Source organism: Nipponia nippon, unplaced genomic scaffold (assembly GCF_047370975.1).
Source record: "Nipponia nippon isolate SJK-2023a ecotype South Korea unplaced genomic scaffold, ASM4737097v1 scaffold_5, whole genome shotgun sequence".
Lineage (NCBI taxonomy): Eukaryota > Metazoa > Chordata > Aves > Pelecaniformes > Threskiornithidae > Nipponia > Nipponia nippon.
Window position 1 is genome coordinate 40,857,397 of NW_028262369.1, and position 15,725 is coordinate 40,873,121.

The window sequence follows — 15,725 nt, forward strand, 5'->3', positions numbered from 1 at the left end:
TTTATGATGTACATGTGCTTAGATACTTAAATTAGGTCTCCTGGCATTGTCCTGTATTTAAAAGAAGCCACACTACCAGATGTGATGCCCTCAGGATAAAAGATGCAGCAACAAAAGACCTGGAGAAGCTGGCCAGTTCAGTGGCAGGTGACACACCGCCTTTCACCCTCGGGGTTCATGGTAGGTAGGATACAAGAAGTACACGGTAACAGCCTGGGAGAAGATAGCTACTTTTCTTTGCATCTGCTGAGAACACAAAATGCTACCTGCAGACGATCTCATTTTGATGGTTTTTTTCTGCCTATCAGCCAGCTCCTCAGAAGAGGTACAAGCCGTACACACAGAGACTCTCCAAACTTTGCCCCTAACCTGCACAGCTTGTTCTTCCTGTGAGTCCTCTATAGCTCACATAAGATAAGAAACTACCATAAGACCAAGAGCTTTAAAGAAGTTTCAGGCAAATATTTTCTAAGCAGTACGACTATCTGTTCCTGTTTTCATCAGAGTGTGAAAAATCCACAGCGATGAAGAGAAAAATTCAAGTATGAAGAGAAAGCTATTAGTGGAGACGCTGGGCTTGAGCCTGCCAAGGGATCTCATCAAGCAAGCCCAAAGTGTCAGCAAAACAGTGTTGGTGGAGCAAGGATAGTAAATGAAATGACACTTCAAAGCGTCAGAGTGACACAGAGTGTACATATGTGTGCACACACGTGTGTGCGTGTGGGGAAGGGCTGCAAAAGGAAGAGAAGTCAAAGGCAAAGAGGTGCCAGAAAGGGGCAAAGAGCATGCTACGTTCTGCACTGTAGGCAATTAATGGAATAATGTACACATGAATTAACTCATTAATGATTCCTGGAGTGAATCTTAGAGATCATGAAACGCCACCTGACAAGCCTCTACAAGAAAAATCTGGCTAGTAAATGAAAAAAAAAAAAAACAAACCACACAAACAAACCCAAGTTGGTTTCAACATTTATTTATAATTCAGTGCACAATTCAAAAATCAAAAAACAGAAGTCAGAGTATATTTTTAATCAAAGCTTTTGCTGATCACAATGTAGGGTACAAGAAATTGAACTGATAGATCACGTATTATTATTATTATTATGAAACTGAAGGCTTTATATTCTTAAGTGGAGTAAAGCAGCCAGCAATATGTTCATATTAGAAAGTTCCTACTGTGAATGAAAAATGGATTAAAACTGAGATATTGTTTAGCGAGACAGACGAGTCTATATTTCTTTTTGGTTGCGAAACTATTATAACCATACATAACCAAGAAGTATGAAGAATTGGCACTAGGGGAAATCATCTTGCCAGTTTGCCCTATGTGTCTGTGTTTGGCAAACGCAGTCTGCAGGGTGTGTATTCCATTTGCACGTAATCAGCTCTCTGACCTGTAACGTGTACATTCTGGAACATTAATTGGCACAATTAAAAAGTTATTTAGAGGATGAGCTTGGAGCAAAAAAATGTTGTCACATCTCAGAATCCTGAAATGCAACCTGGACTTCATAATAGGCTGGTTTAACCATTTTTAGAGAGATGTTATGAGTGTTCACTGGGGGGAAAAAGTAACGATCAAGCTACCCATGCAACACCAAATCTGAAGAGTCCAGCATGTGTCAGTGCACAGCAAATTTATTCTATAAAGTGCCTAGTGTGAGAAAGAATTAAAAAGGATTATAGAAATACACTACCATATGCTGTAGTAGTTGAAAGTGATTAATCCAGTTCTTAAATCCTATTTTAAACTCCCTTTCATTTCTTCCCATAGAAAAATAGAAGCCACATTGCTTTGTTTGAATGCTATGTAGCTAATTACATCTTCTAAGAAACTCTTTTAAAACTAAATGTAATGTTTAATTACAAAATGCCTCCTTGAAAACAGTTAGCTTGTACATTGATTTGTAGTTCATTAAAAATGCTTTCTTAATTATATTTACAGCCAGAAAATACACAGAGATTAAAAAGCGTATAGAGAAATTTTGAAATTGCAGCATGAATTGTAAGGAGAAAGTTACAAATAGTGGACAAGTGACAGCCACGACTGACTAATTGCTGCCTTTCTGCAATTTCAAAACTTAATTGTTGTAAAAATAATAATTGGAAAACACAGTGTTCATTGTAACAGCTATCAATATTACATTTTTTTATAGGAGTAGATTTTCAAGGACTAATTAGAAAGCGAATCAATTGCATCAAACAAGTATGAAGTTCACATTAGCTGTCAGACTGATCACCTCAAGACACGGGGTTCACGGCTAAGGGCAGCCCGCGCTTTGGTTCGTAGGGTGTTGTCCTGGAAACCATGCGGATGCAGTCGATAACAGGGCAGACGCTGAGACACAGGGTGCAGCCTGTACAGCTGTCAGTAACCGTGGGCAGGTGGGTTTGGGGATCAAACTGGATAGCCTGCGCACAGGAATAAACATTATCGATGTCACTCATGGAAAAGGTCAAAATTGCTCCCATTTTAGTGTCTGCATTTCCTTCGCTAGCACACTTGGACACATCTTGGTGTGCTTCTGCACTGCGGCTATAGCAACTGTTCAACTGGCAGGGAACAAAACAACCCCGCCCCCGCCCCCCCCCCCCCCGACACTTCAAAATTAGAAATATGGGCCAAATTATACCTTGGCGAAAGCTCACGGGTCACAAGGGCTGGTTACAAAAGGAGGAGTTTGGCCCATGATGTTTAAACTCCCAGAGGGATATTTCTCCTTTGCGTGAAGGAAATATTTCATACGACAGCAATCTGCCGGGGTTATTGGTTCAGAGGAGACACCAGACCATGCCTGTACGGCTTCAGCACGATGATGCCCACAGTGCGGTCTTTTCACTTTTATTTTCAGCACAGCATAAACAATCTAATTTAATAAACAGCAGAGAAAAATACAGCATGCTGTGCCTCATATGATTATTTTCCTTTGCAAATCTTCGAAAGGGATATCTGAGTTTTGGACAGGCAGAGCTTGCTTTAGTTCTCACGTTTCCATGCAGTGAATCCTCATTACCAATTAGGGTGATAAGTGTATTTGAATGTGAAATAACAATTGCAGTCTCAATGAAATAAGCTCCTGGTATAATGGAAATGGCAATTAAAAGCAAAAACAAAAGCATCACACAACCGCAAAAGCTTCAATATCTAAGAAGCAAGTCTAGAAAAGTAAAAAATTAAAAAAGCCCCACTGAGTATCTACTTTTAAGAGTTTTGGGAAGGAAAAATCAGGCCTGAAAGCTGAACTCTCACTTCTCTGCAAACAAATCGTGCCTTAGCAAATCTCCCTAAGCACAGTCAGCAACTGGGGGAGCCAGGGAGGAGACGGGAGGTACCAGGAGGTGCTGCAGGTTGGCTCCAAAGGCAGATTTGCCGCCTTTGGGGTTTCACTACCGGGAAAGCACAGAAGTTGCTGTAGCAACCAGCAAGGCCATGAAGCTGGTACTAACGGCCCCGAATCTACAAGTTTTAGTTTAGCTTTAGCACAAAGAGAGCTTTGGTTTGTGAGTATTTGAGAAGGACTCCTTCCTCTCTCCCTAACAACAATGCACGTCTTGAAAGGGAGTTCGAGAGGGAGAGGAAGTCAGGACTACAGTGCTAACTTTAAATTAAGGAAAGCTTTTCTGCTGGAGTCATACAAGGTGATAGCTCTCTGTGGAGCAGCATGGATATTTTTGAAGCAAAGAGAAACATAAAGCAAATGCTGTTTTGAAGGGGGGAAGTTGATTTCTTTGCAATTAAGAATTTCTTTGCAATTCTTTGCAATTTATTTCTTTTTTAATTAATTAAGGAAAACCTTTTTTTTTTGTGCTTAGAAAACCTCCTGGGGTTTTAAGCTTCGGTTCTTTTGGTGCTGATTTTTTTCCAGTAATAGAAAAGAAAGTTTTACTAAATATAAACACGGTCTTTTGCTCTCCAAGGGCTATATCCTCCCCTTCACTGGGAAATCTGACGGAAGGAGAAGAGGTGAAGGCTGCAGTGTCAAGAAGAAATTTAGACAGCTAAAAGGCTACTGTAGTAATCTAATCTGGTATAAATGCTGCATTAATTTTCTCATATAAGTGGAAAAAACGTCTACCTTTGCTCTGAAACACTTGTTTTAATTGCAGGAGTTGATTTTAAATGGGAAGACTTCTTTCTTTGACTGTATGTAGTTAAATTCATCAGACCCACTATTGATTAGACTGAATTAAGCATAAACAAAAGGTCATGGTGTATAGAGGAAATTTGTTGCTCAGTTAAAGTATTTGTTTCTGACAAACTATTCTCGGACTGGGAGGAATGGAAAAATTCATGTAGAAATTACTGCTTACTGCATATTGGATTCCATGGAGGTTATGCTAGACCGTACTTTGGTTTTCTAAAAGAATATGAGTCCTCCTGTACTGCCCTTTTTACTGCAGACTAGTACATGAGCTCCAGTGGACATGGCAAGGAATGGCACGTAGAAATGCTGATACATTTCATACAACTTATGTTACCGTACTGAGCAGAAATCAGAGAAATACTTTGCTGCAAACAGGAGGCCCAGCTCAAAATTGTGCTATTTTCTGGTCACAATGATTTCTGCAAACTTCAACCTGCTGCTCTAAACCCTGGCAGCTATCCTGGAGAAAGAAAGGATTTGTACCTCAATCAAGATCAAAACAAAAATCCACCTGCCTGAAACCTGAATTAGTTCAAGTTCAGTTACGCTGATGGAACATGGACTAAGTTTCTTAAAAAGCATTTGGCAATAAGAACAGCCCTTGTCTCCCCACACCCCCTTGGTGGGAAGGGATACATTCTTCCCTTTCTCCCTTATGGACTTGAAAACCATCAAAGAACTACATTTACTGCCATCCGACTTGGGTCTCCTTCATTTTCTTCCTCTTAAAAAGAATCCCACTTCCCACTTGCAAGCAGGGAGAGACTGGGAGAGTGACCTCGAGCGAGATGCGGTACACTCCACGTAGCCCTCCAGAAGAAGCCGTGCTGGGCGGTGGTCTCACCGCTGCGCAAACAGCTCGGGCAGGGCTTGCGCGGCATAGCCTGGGAGCACGCTGGGGTTCGAATCCAATATTTTAGACATCTGTTTTTACCACCTGCTCATCAACAGAAGGTGGATTCTTTCTTCCCAGCAGCAGAAAGATAACTCATCGTGCCTTTCTGCTAATTACAGCTGTGCTCTTACCTGGTAGCCAGAATCATTACAGGTCATGTAACATTTGCCACAGTTGATACACATTTCCTCGTCAATCAGAGCCACAACTTGCTCTGTGTTGCAGAGCTCACCATATGTTCCAATATACTGCAGTGCTTTTCCAATTACATCCTAGGGAAAAGAAAAAGTTATCGACTCATTTAGAAGATACCTAAGCAGTTTCTATAGCTGCGCAGGAGCACTCTCTAGTACTTTAATATGGAAGATTTGGCCATGCATTGTGATGATCTTTAGGATTTTTCTTATAAATTTCCAAGTTGCTGACCTTCATATCTCCTGTAAAATAGGAAGAATGCTCCATACAGGCACATTTTGAATGTAGGCAGCACTAGAAGTATATATTTGTATACAAACACATTCTACAAATAGGTTACACATTTAGTACTTGATTTTGAATGTGCTATTGTTTTGCCATTATTGTGTGAAACTTCAAGGAACACAATGGAGCACAAACAATCCTCAGTCATTTCTCATTAGCACCGATTTAAGAACTCCCAGCAAGAAAAGAAAGGGGCACAATCAAATAAAACGACAGAGAGAACACTAACTGCTTTTCTGTCTTTAGTAAGATGCGCAAATGACAAATGACATGATCATCACTTTATTGCAAATATTGTACAGAAGTAAGCTGTGGGTCTAATCCTGCAAGTCCTGATTCAGTTCTGTTAACTTCACAGGGAGGAATTTGTGGCATCAACCTTACACATCTGTGCTGCAAAAGTAAAGGTGTATGGCAGGACAGCGCGTGGGCATACGACAAGGGGAAGACAAGCCCTCTAAAAGAAGTTGTTGGGGACCTACCTGGTGGAAACCATTTCCACTTTACATCAAGGGAAACTGCACAGTTCAGTGGCAGTTCAGCTTCACTGAGTCAATGGCAGAGACAGGACAAGTCCCAGGTCCTCTCGACTACAGCTACCCCTCAGTTAAATTAGTTTAAATTGTGGAAGTATGGCACATGACTGCATTTTAAGAGATTCGCTCTGTGGCACTGTATTGGTTCCCTGGATATTTTGTGAGTTTACTAAGCATGCTTCTACAACAGTTCCCATGTTGCAAAACAAGCTCGATTTTATGTGCCAGATTCTACATTGTTAAGATTAAGTTGGGCTCAGTAAATGAAGGTTATGTGATGCAACAATACATTTTACTTTTGCTTTAAAAAGGCGTATAACTGTCAAGTATTAGAGAAATCTCATTGAGTGATAGGAGAGCAGAACTGGCTTCAAAGTCATTCTACTGTAATGCACCAGGAAGCCATTATGATTTTGATTACGGAACTTGATCCAAGTCAATTGAAAAATGTTCAAGATCAAGCCAAATATGAGACACAGACAAGTCTGCCCAGAATTACAAGCTTCAAAGTGTTTGCCTTTGGTCTTGCATCGCCAAGAAACATGAGAAGGATTTCTTTTTGTATTCTGTTTCTCAATATTTTTTGAAGAAGCAATACTTACCTTATTCCTATCAGTCAAAAAATTATTCTGAAATGATTAGCAACCATTTAAAGTGTGTAGTAGTATGCTATACTTAACCTGTATAATTTATAATCGCATACAATGCTCTATTATTGTTTTCAATTCTCATTGCAGAAGACCCAGATTACAGTAACTTAAATTCTCATTGCACATCTTATTTTGGGCGGCCTTACTTTCAAACAAAGCATCCCTAATTATTCCTATGCCACATCAGAGAAACAGGGTAATATGGCTTTATCACTGTTAGTACTAAAGGAAAGCTCTGCTACATAAATTAAATGCAAAAATGGGTCCAACTTTGTTTTCCTGAGTCTGCTGAGAACTTGCAACAACCGCTCTACTTCCTGAATGAACGACTCCCATTCATCTCAGGGAAGTTTTAACTGTGAGGCCTACCTGGCCTTCAGCACTTAAATTACAATAGTATCTTCACGAGATGAGACAAATTTCTTTGTTCGCTGGATGCAGTGGTAGGATCTATGAAGTTGCTCTTAATGACTGTTGAGGTAGGAAATTTAACCATATCCTAAACCCAGGAAGAAGGACAGGGAAATTGTACTGGTTTATTCTTCCAAAAACACTCAAATGTTTTCTCTCTGCTAAACTCCTAAGTTGTCCTAAGTTGCTGACATGTGAAATACTTTGGTTTCATTCATTCAGTGCTGAAAGTCTTCCAGTTCTTCTCAGCAACACATAGAGAACATTAATGCTCTTCCAGCACAAAACAGCTATGGCACATTGCTAAAGGCAGCATGATGAGTATAGACAGATGACTGTAAGTGAGCAAGTTATCACAGCTTAATGAGTTAGCACTCATCAACAGAGCTGTGCAAGCTTGATTACGTGCGTGGTCCAAATTCACTGCAAATTTGAAGTAAACCACTGTAAAAGGTCAATTAACTACTATGGAAGTGTTTCAGCTAATACTTTTTACTTTGGTATTACAAAGGACTAGACTTGGACACGCAGTACTTTACTGTGCCTCCACTGACGAGCTACAGTAACTAACTCAATCAAATGTGATCTCTTCGGAACTGCTCACCCCCCTGTATTTTCATTGCCACGTCTTACTCAGAAAAGTTCACGGATTTACTGGGAATTGCTCAGCAGCTTTCAGGTTGCTACAGTTCTCAGGTTTCTGCAGTCTTCTGTATCAGTGGAAAAATCGCAGTTGTAGAATTCAGCTGCAGCTTGTTTCAAGTCTCATGTAGGCTTGTCTGTATCATCTCTGCTACAGGTTTCAAAATACATGTGTCTGTGTGTGATCTACTGCCCCCAGCAATGCTAGGTATCCTGTAAGCCTCTCGTGTATTCAGCCCCCAAACATTCCACTGTATGTCACAAATGCACGTGTCATCTGCAATACTGGTCCGTGTACCGAAGAATTTGAAGAACTAATGCAAAAGCTGTACAACGTACAATGAAGTAGCTTGCCACTGCCTGCTCATGTTGTAAAAGTATCAACATGGGGAGATTCCTGGTAGTGAAGGGCTTTTTAGTCTAACAAAGGCAGATGTTTAAACAGCACAGGTAATTAACAATTTTCTCAGGGAGGTTCTGGATTCACATCTGTATTCTTTAAATATTGTTTGGATGTTAACAAAACCCACAAAGCTCAAGCAGGCTGCAGAGATGGGCTGCTCAAATAATCATGGGATGGAGGGCCTTGCTTATGAGAGAAGACAAAAAGAGCCTAACAAGATGTTTAGCCTAGGAAGATGAAGGCAGAGCAGGAATATGACGTCTCTTTATATATACAACAGGGAGGTAAAAGAGCTATTTAAGTTAAATGACAATGCTGGCACAAGAACACGTGATTATAAGCCAGGCATGAATAAATTTAAAGGTGGAAATTAGAAAAGGCTTTTTAAATGGGAAAGGAGTGAGGTGGTTAATAGTCTTCCAGAGAAGCAGCTGGGGGACAGGAGGGAGACAGTCCAAGATTTAGGCTAGCATTAGATAGCTCAGGAAATGGTTGCTTAGAAGAACATGGTCAAAATAGATTGTTCCAGCTACAAACTTACAAAAGGAATAACAAAAACAATGCATATGGCATGGTGATTTCTGAATTTGCAACCAAGTCTCACTTCTCACAGCTCACAAAATACACTTTTGGGGACTTAGAATCCCAAATAGGGAGGATGATGGCGTTTTAGAGGCCTGAAAGTGATTTCAAAAGACTGCGTCAATGATTTACTGCTCATTTACACTCCTGGGTGTTGTGTCTTTTAATCACTTCTTTCTCTCAAGCAAAAACTGTATCTTTATTCATTTGCAAAGTTGCAAGACTTTATTGACTAAAAAAGCAATGTTACTTAAAAGATGTTTTGCAGGTGCACTCTTTTACAGCATCTCAAGCTACCTCAGAGCTTCTTGTTTCCATCAAATCATAAACGTTTGGAACAAAATAAACAGTGCAGCAAGAAATAATCAGCTTTCACTGTTTAAAGTGCAGTTTCACTCCAAAAAGCAACTGTCTAAAATGGCACTATGGGATTCCACACTTGGTATATCTCAATGGCCTCCGGATCAAATTTGCACTGTTTACAGTATAATGGGTTTTTTGCCAACTGCCAGACCTGCGAACAGAAGCCAGGTTCTGAAAGTCAAGCTGTGTTCTTTCTGGCTTATGCATTACCAGCAGCAATAAAAAAAAAATAAGCTGGAAGTTAAATTTTGTCCTAAGTTACACCTTTGCAATCTCAGGGACCAAGAGTTCTCCTTTTGATTACTGCTGTGCCGTCCCATTCTTCTCAACGAAAATGTACTGAACGAACTGGGAGAGGAATTTAGTCCTGCAACTGGAACTGGCAGGGAATTCAGTTGCTATGGAGAGAATCAGAGCAGAATCCATTAGTTTTATGTTTCTAATGAGTACAGAAAAAAATTCATTTTGTCACTAAGCTAGGCAGATGTGATTTTGAGTATACACAAGGAGCAGATCTGTTCAGTAGGATATTATTTTTACAATGCTATTCCTGTTACTGTAGCTGCATTTTTAATGTTAATATATCAAACATTTTATGGTGATTAGCTTTTCATCAGCCATCATATTAGTAAACCTATATTTGTAAATACAAATCATGGTTCAGGTATGGCTCCTTGTAAACCTGCCGTGTCCTTCTTCATGCAGACCACACTGTAAAAGACCACACCATGCTCTAGAGATGACGAACATCACAGGCCTCTCATTAGATCATTAGAATGCCATACACAGTGCAGCTACTGCATCTCATACAGCAAGTTCAAAGGGAACACACATTCTTGTCCTCTTATTGCACTTTTTGAGTCACCATAAAACACTTTGCGTGTCACACTGTGTTCAGGAGAAGGGTTCACTGACCAGGAACTTTGTGCGCTTGAAGCTGCCAGCAACAGCAGGTAAGGAAAGCAAGGTAATCTTTACATCACCAGAAGTAGAGGTCTGCTTGTTGTGAATAACAGCCTGTCCTAAGGACAGGCCTCAACCTCAGTCTTCAGGTCTCTGAGGAATCATTGACCACGATGCAAATGCTGAAGTTGATTCACCACTAAGTAATATTAAAAACTCCTAACAAAGCACCTGATGTTTATATAGCAAAGTTGTGCGCTTGATCTGTTCATTATTATTTATGGGGTGTTTGGGCAGTTCTCAGGATTCAGTAGGTTGTGCAGAAGTGCCCTCGCTAGGATACAGAGAGAGCATGGAAAGGGGATGAAATGTTGCAAAGAAAGTAAATGACTCTGTGTACTGGTGTTTATCTCCATTAGGGAGATACCTGCTTTCCACCTCTTTTTTGGTAATAAAGGTGAGGTACTGTCACAGAAAGAGAGAGGTGAAAAGAAGAAATGTTAAAAAAAAAAAAATTATGGATTAAAGAGGAAAAAGTCACCAGAATCTAAGGGTACATGACCAAGGTCAGTTTACAGTAAAGTGGCTAACAAAAATATGTAATCTCATTCAAACTAACTTTACATTGAAAGATTACAGATGTTTTGCCAATAGTTAAAAACACTATTAAATGTGCTCTGGGCTTCAGGGACCTCTAAGTCTTGTTTCAGTAAAGCAAGTAAAACAGTTGCAGTACTAGCTAAAGAGGGACTCGCAAAATAACTCCAATGAACCTTTACTACATAATTCAATACGGCTTCTGTAATGAAAATGATGCCTGGTGAATCTATCACAATTCTTTATGAAGATCGTGAGGCAATAAATAATAATAATAAAAAAATGGTAAATTTTATGTTTCAATAGGCCTCTGACACAACCGAGTTCTGAAATAAAGTAGCCATGATGTGGGATTGCAAGTTGGCTAAACAAAGGAAAAATAAAGAGCTGGAATACAACGATCAATGTTCAGAAAAGGCAAAACATTAACAGAGCAAAGTGTCTCAATTTTCTGGTTTAGATATGATGCTGTTTAACATGCTTGCATGTGTTTCAGGAAAAGATTTGAACCAGAAGACTATAGAGTTGATAGAGATTTTAGTTTAAACTAAATTAAAGAAAACCCAAGGAATTTCACAGGGATTTTATAAAACTAGATGAACAGGTACTATCACGGTGAAACAATGCAGCTGGACAAACAGCATATCAAAATAAGTAACTTTTGCTGTTCTTGACAACAGATACATTCTAGATAAAAGAAAGCTGCAAGAGAAAACACGGTAGGAGACACCATGGAGAGCTCACGAAAACTTCTGCTGGATGTGCTGTCCTGACAAGAGGCAAGCAAACTAGCGAGATGTTGAGATAGCAAATATCACCATAATTACTGTAATGCTGCTGTTATATTAATCAGCCATGATCTGGAACACACAGTCATTCCAGTTTTACATACAGTAGCATAGCGCCCTTCCTCTTACGGGCTGCTAGCGCAATGGCAGCCTTGGGGGGCGGGGGAGGTCTATCTAGATTGGAGCATTGGGCAATGATTAATGGGATGAAATTTAACAAGTCCAAATGCTGGATTCTGCACCTAGGACGGAGTAACACCGGGCACAGGTATAAATTGGGTGAGGAGTGGCTGGAGAGCAGCCCTGCAGAAAGGGATCTGGGGGTGCTGGTCGATGGCAGGCTCAATACAAGTCAGCAGTGTGCCCTGGCAGCCAAGAGGGCAAACCGCATCCTGGGGTGCATCAAACACAGCATAACCAGCCAGTCAAAAGAGGTGATTATCCTGCTGTATTCAGCATTGGTGCAGCCTCACCCTGAGTACTGTGTGCAGTTCTGTGCCCCACAATTTAAGAAGGATATTAAGGTCCTTAAATGTGTCCAGAGGAGGGCAACAAAGCTGGTGACAGGGCTGGAAGGAATGTCGTATGAGGAGCGGCTAATGAGTCTGGATTTGTCTGGTTTGGAGAAAAGAAGGATGAGGGGGAACCTCATTGCTCTCTACAGCTTCCTGAGGAAAGACATGGAGAGGGAGGTGCTGATCTCTTCTCCCTGGGATCCAGTGATAGGATGCATGGGAATGGTTCAAAGCTGAACCAGAGGAGGTTCAGACTGGACATTAGGAAACATTCCTTTACCAAGAAGGTGGTCAAACATTCAAGAGGCTTCCTAAAGAGGTGGTCAATGCCCCAAGCCTCTCAGTGTCTAAGTGGCATTTGAGTAATGCCCTTAATAATATGCTTCAACTTTTGGTCTGCCCTAAATTGGTCAGGCAGTTGGACTAGATGATCATTGAGGTCCCTTCCAACTCAAATCTTCTCTTCTCTTCCTCTTCTCTTCCTCTTCTCTTCCTCTTCTCTTCTCTTCTCTTCTCTTCTCTTCTCTTCTCTTCTCTTCTCTTCTCTTCTCTTCTCTTCTCTTCTCTTCTCTTCTCTTCTCTTCTCTTCTCTTCTCTTCTCTTCTCTTCTCTTCTCTTCTCTTCTCTTCTCTTCCAGAACCACTTGAGGCAGTCCTTCTACAGTCAGAGCGGGGGAGGGAAAGAAGAGGTTTGGACTCTAGGATTTCTCCCCATATCTGAAGACTAACTTCAATTTGCTTAAACTGTCACATGTAATGAGAATATTCTCTGAGGTACTGTGATAGAGAAGGGATCATTATGGGCTACTGCAGGAGAGATTATTGCTGTGATTCATGTTGGAGCAAACACTTGGGAGGAGCAGACTTAGAGTCCCATAAATTATGGGAGACACATGCGTAGTTCCACCTGAAATATACAACAGCTCCACGTTTATGATGAAGATTACAATATGGTCTTTTCCAGGCAGGCAAGCACAAGCTAAAACTACTCATGTTGAACCACCCAGATACATGCCAGGAGGGATCCAAATGGTACACTGTTATGGCATAATAGTGCTGTGCCTAGATCAATATACTTCACCTCTCAAGAGGATTTTTTAGATTAAGCACAGCACTGGACTAAATGTGGCTAGATGCTTCCCAAGGTGCTGGCTTCCAGCTGGGTGCTTACGGCATGAGCATAAAAAGACTTGCATAAATGTAGGTGTAAAAGACCATGTAAACACATCTGTACACACAAGCATGAAAAATAGTTCAAACACAAAGAATTTAAGCTTGAGGATCTCTATGGCTATTTTTTCCAACAGGTGGAACAACATGTCATGCCCTAGCTAAGCTGACAAAGAGAGCAACGCCAGAGGGTTGAAACTACCAAACAGGGCAATCTCTACAGCAAGACTTGTGGAGTAAAAAAGGAAGAAATAAAATAAGCAGATAAATGGTGACCAAATATTATGGTATTGGCCCTGAGGGACAAAGAACTGAATTATTAGGAAAAAAACACAGGAACGTATAAGGAAAGAAATGAAAGTAATAAGTAGGTAACCTGAGGTAGGCAAATACATGTGTAGGAGCTGTACAAAAATGCAACTGAAAAGAAAAGATCCAGGGCACATATCCACATATGGCAGAAATTCTGATATTACAGACAAGTGAGAAAAGAAGAAACAACTCTGCTGAATATCAAAGTATGCAGTTTGAATTAATATTGAAAAATAGAGAAAATAAAAAGAAAAGCCATGGGAAAAGCCATCCAAAAATTAAATTAGATTTTGGATAATCACAGAGGGTTTTTAAATCTATAAAAAAAGGCATTTTGGCAGAATGTGGAATTTAAACAAATGTTGGAATTTACATATCTCCAACCCAACAGCCGATTAGACAGATGAGGGAGTTCTGGGCAGGCATCAGGAAATTTGCAGCAACCCTCCAAAAATACAACCAGCCAAAGCAGGGGTCATAGCTCTTTCAAGGACAGCTGTCTCTCAGGTCTGATCAGCTTTCAAGCATACCTCTTCACTGCTCCAGAGAACTAGAGTTAGGCTGGGACTAGCTATAAGAGCTGACCATTCCCACCCCCTGATATCCTAGTCTGAACTAACAGAACGTATTCTCTCTGTCTAGAGGGTCAGCCAAGACAGAACTGCTTGGAGACGGACTGGGATTTGTAATTCTAAGTGTGAGTACTTCTTGGACAGTTACAAATAAATCACTCAAGTCCAAGCTCCTCTGCCTCTCTCCGTGGAGAATTCCTGATCAGGGAAGGGTATCAGATAAGTCACCTTTTTTCATTAAGTTTCACTCTGCTTCCTTAATGAACATTCTGAATCTTCCTGGCAGATTTTCTCCACAATATGATAATAGAAGGATCTATTAATAATAAACTTTATTAAAACCTCCCTTTGTAGTGGCAAGTTCCCTACTTCAAGCAAAACCCAGGTATTTTCCTATTTCTTAGTGGGCATCTCTCATTGCTGTTTTTCTCATTATGGTTAAAACATTCCCTTCTAAAGAGGTGGTCAGACTGAAAGACTGTCAAGAATCAGCTTTGGTGGTTCCTACCTTCTTCTAATTGCTTCAGTCTTTTTCAGTTTTGTTTAAATGAAGGTGTGAGAAAGACACTAACCTGATTTCTCTGGCTGAGAAGCTCCTCACAGACACCACACAAAAGTATTCAATGTCTTTATAATCAAAAGTTTTTGTTTTGGGGAATTAATTTTCCTCTTCCCTGCAGTAGGGCCTCTTTTCTTGTTTTTAATCTGTCTCCTACTACTTGGTTCTTTTTTGCTTTTGTACTTGGAGTTAGGCTTGATAAATTATTGACCTCAAGTTTTTATTTATGTTTTTTTTCAAGTCTTTATGTCTGTTTTCCCTCTTGCTAAACTTTTTCCTTCATTCTGTTTATTTGCTTTTGGATGGGATCAGTTTTTTGGTTTTCTGCTGTTTTCAGAAGCAAGCTATCTCATTGAAAATGCAGTTATCGGCTGTTGCTGCTTTTTTCTCTTTTTCCCTACATCAATACTCTCCCTGCAAAGAGAACAGAACCATAGAACCTCTGAGGTCAAGTAGGCTTTGAAAATGCTCATCATGGTGGGAAAAAAAAAGAGTAGATTGCTGTTCTTTGGAACATTTCATATACATAAAGAAGGGAACCTCAGCACAAGAGGAGGGGAGTGATTTTCAATGGCGTGAGATAAACAAAAATAAGCAGTCCAAAACATTGAGAGAGGTCGACAGAAGCGGTAAAGTATTCAACTTAAGCAGGAAGATGACTCAAAATTTCTCCTTGGCTGGTTTTGGAGTTCTACCAGTTAGCTTGGAATACTGCATGTGTTGGTAAACTGCAAAATTCCATTAGGAATTATGTGCTATTTTGAGCCACTGGTCATATTGTATTTTATGTTTGGCCTTATTTTTGCAAGAATTCTTACAGGTCTGATCATACAGTGAAAGTTACCTATCTGTAGATATCTGATATTCTCACATACATGAGGAAGACAGTCAACAAGCTCAACAGATATAATTTTCGCACTGCTTTATAAAAGGGCCTACATAAGAATTCTGATTTAAAAAAAAAAAAAATCTTTTGCTTGCTTCTTTTTCCTATTCAGACATGAAGTTTAAGTAAGGTCTAAAGTGAACACCTAGAATAATTAGCTTCTGATGTTTCACTTTATTGACATTTATTGGCTACCTAAGGGAAAGGAAAAGCTCCAATGTATGGATTATGCAGTAGATGGGGTCACAGGTTTTATTTTCATCTTGACATTTACTCATTCTAGATGGTGGATCAGCTATTTAGACAAACATTCT

At 40.1% G+C, this 15,725-nt stretch overlaps 1 protein-coding gene across 9 annotated transcripts in view; it reads right to left on the reverse strand.

Moving 5' to 3' along the window:
- Nucleotides 1-960: 960 nt before the first annotated feature.
- The window catches only part of DPYD (dihydropyrimidine dehydrogenase), a 362,954-nt gene continuing 348,189 nt past the window's right edge, over nt 961-15,725 (reverse strand). For all 9 annotated transcript variants that reach the window (XM_087733357.1, XM_087733360.1, XM_087733362.1 and 6 more), the window contains 2 exons: nt 5,175-5,315; nt 961-2,415 (listed from right to left, as the gene is read on the reverse strand). In XM_087733357.1, the coding sequence (XP_087589483.1) occupies nt 2,245-2,415; nt 5,175-5,315 (312 nt within the window). In that variant the 3' untranslated portion in view covers nt 961-2,244. The remainder of the gene's footprint in view (nt 2,416-5,174; nt 5,316-15,725) is intronic.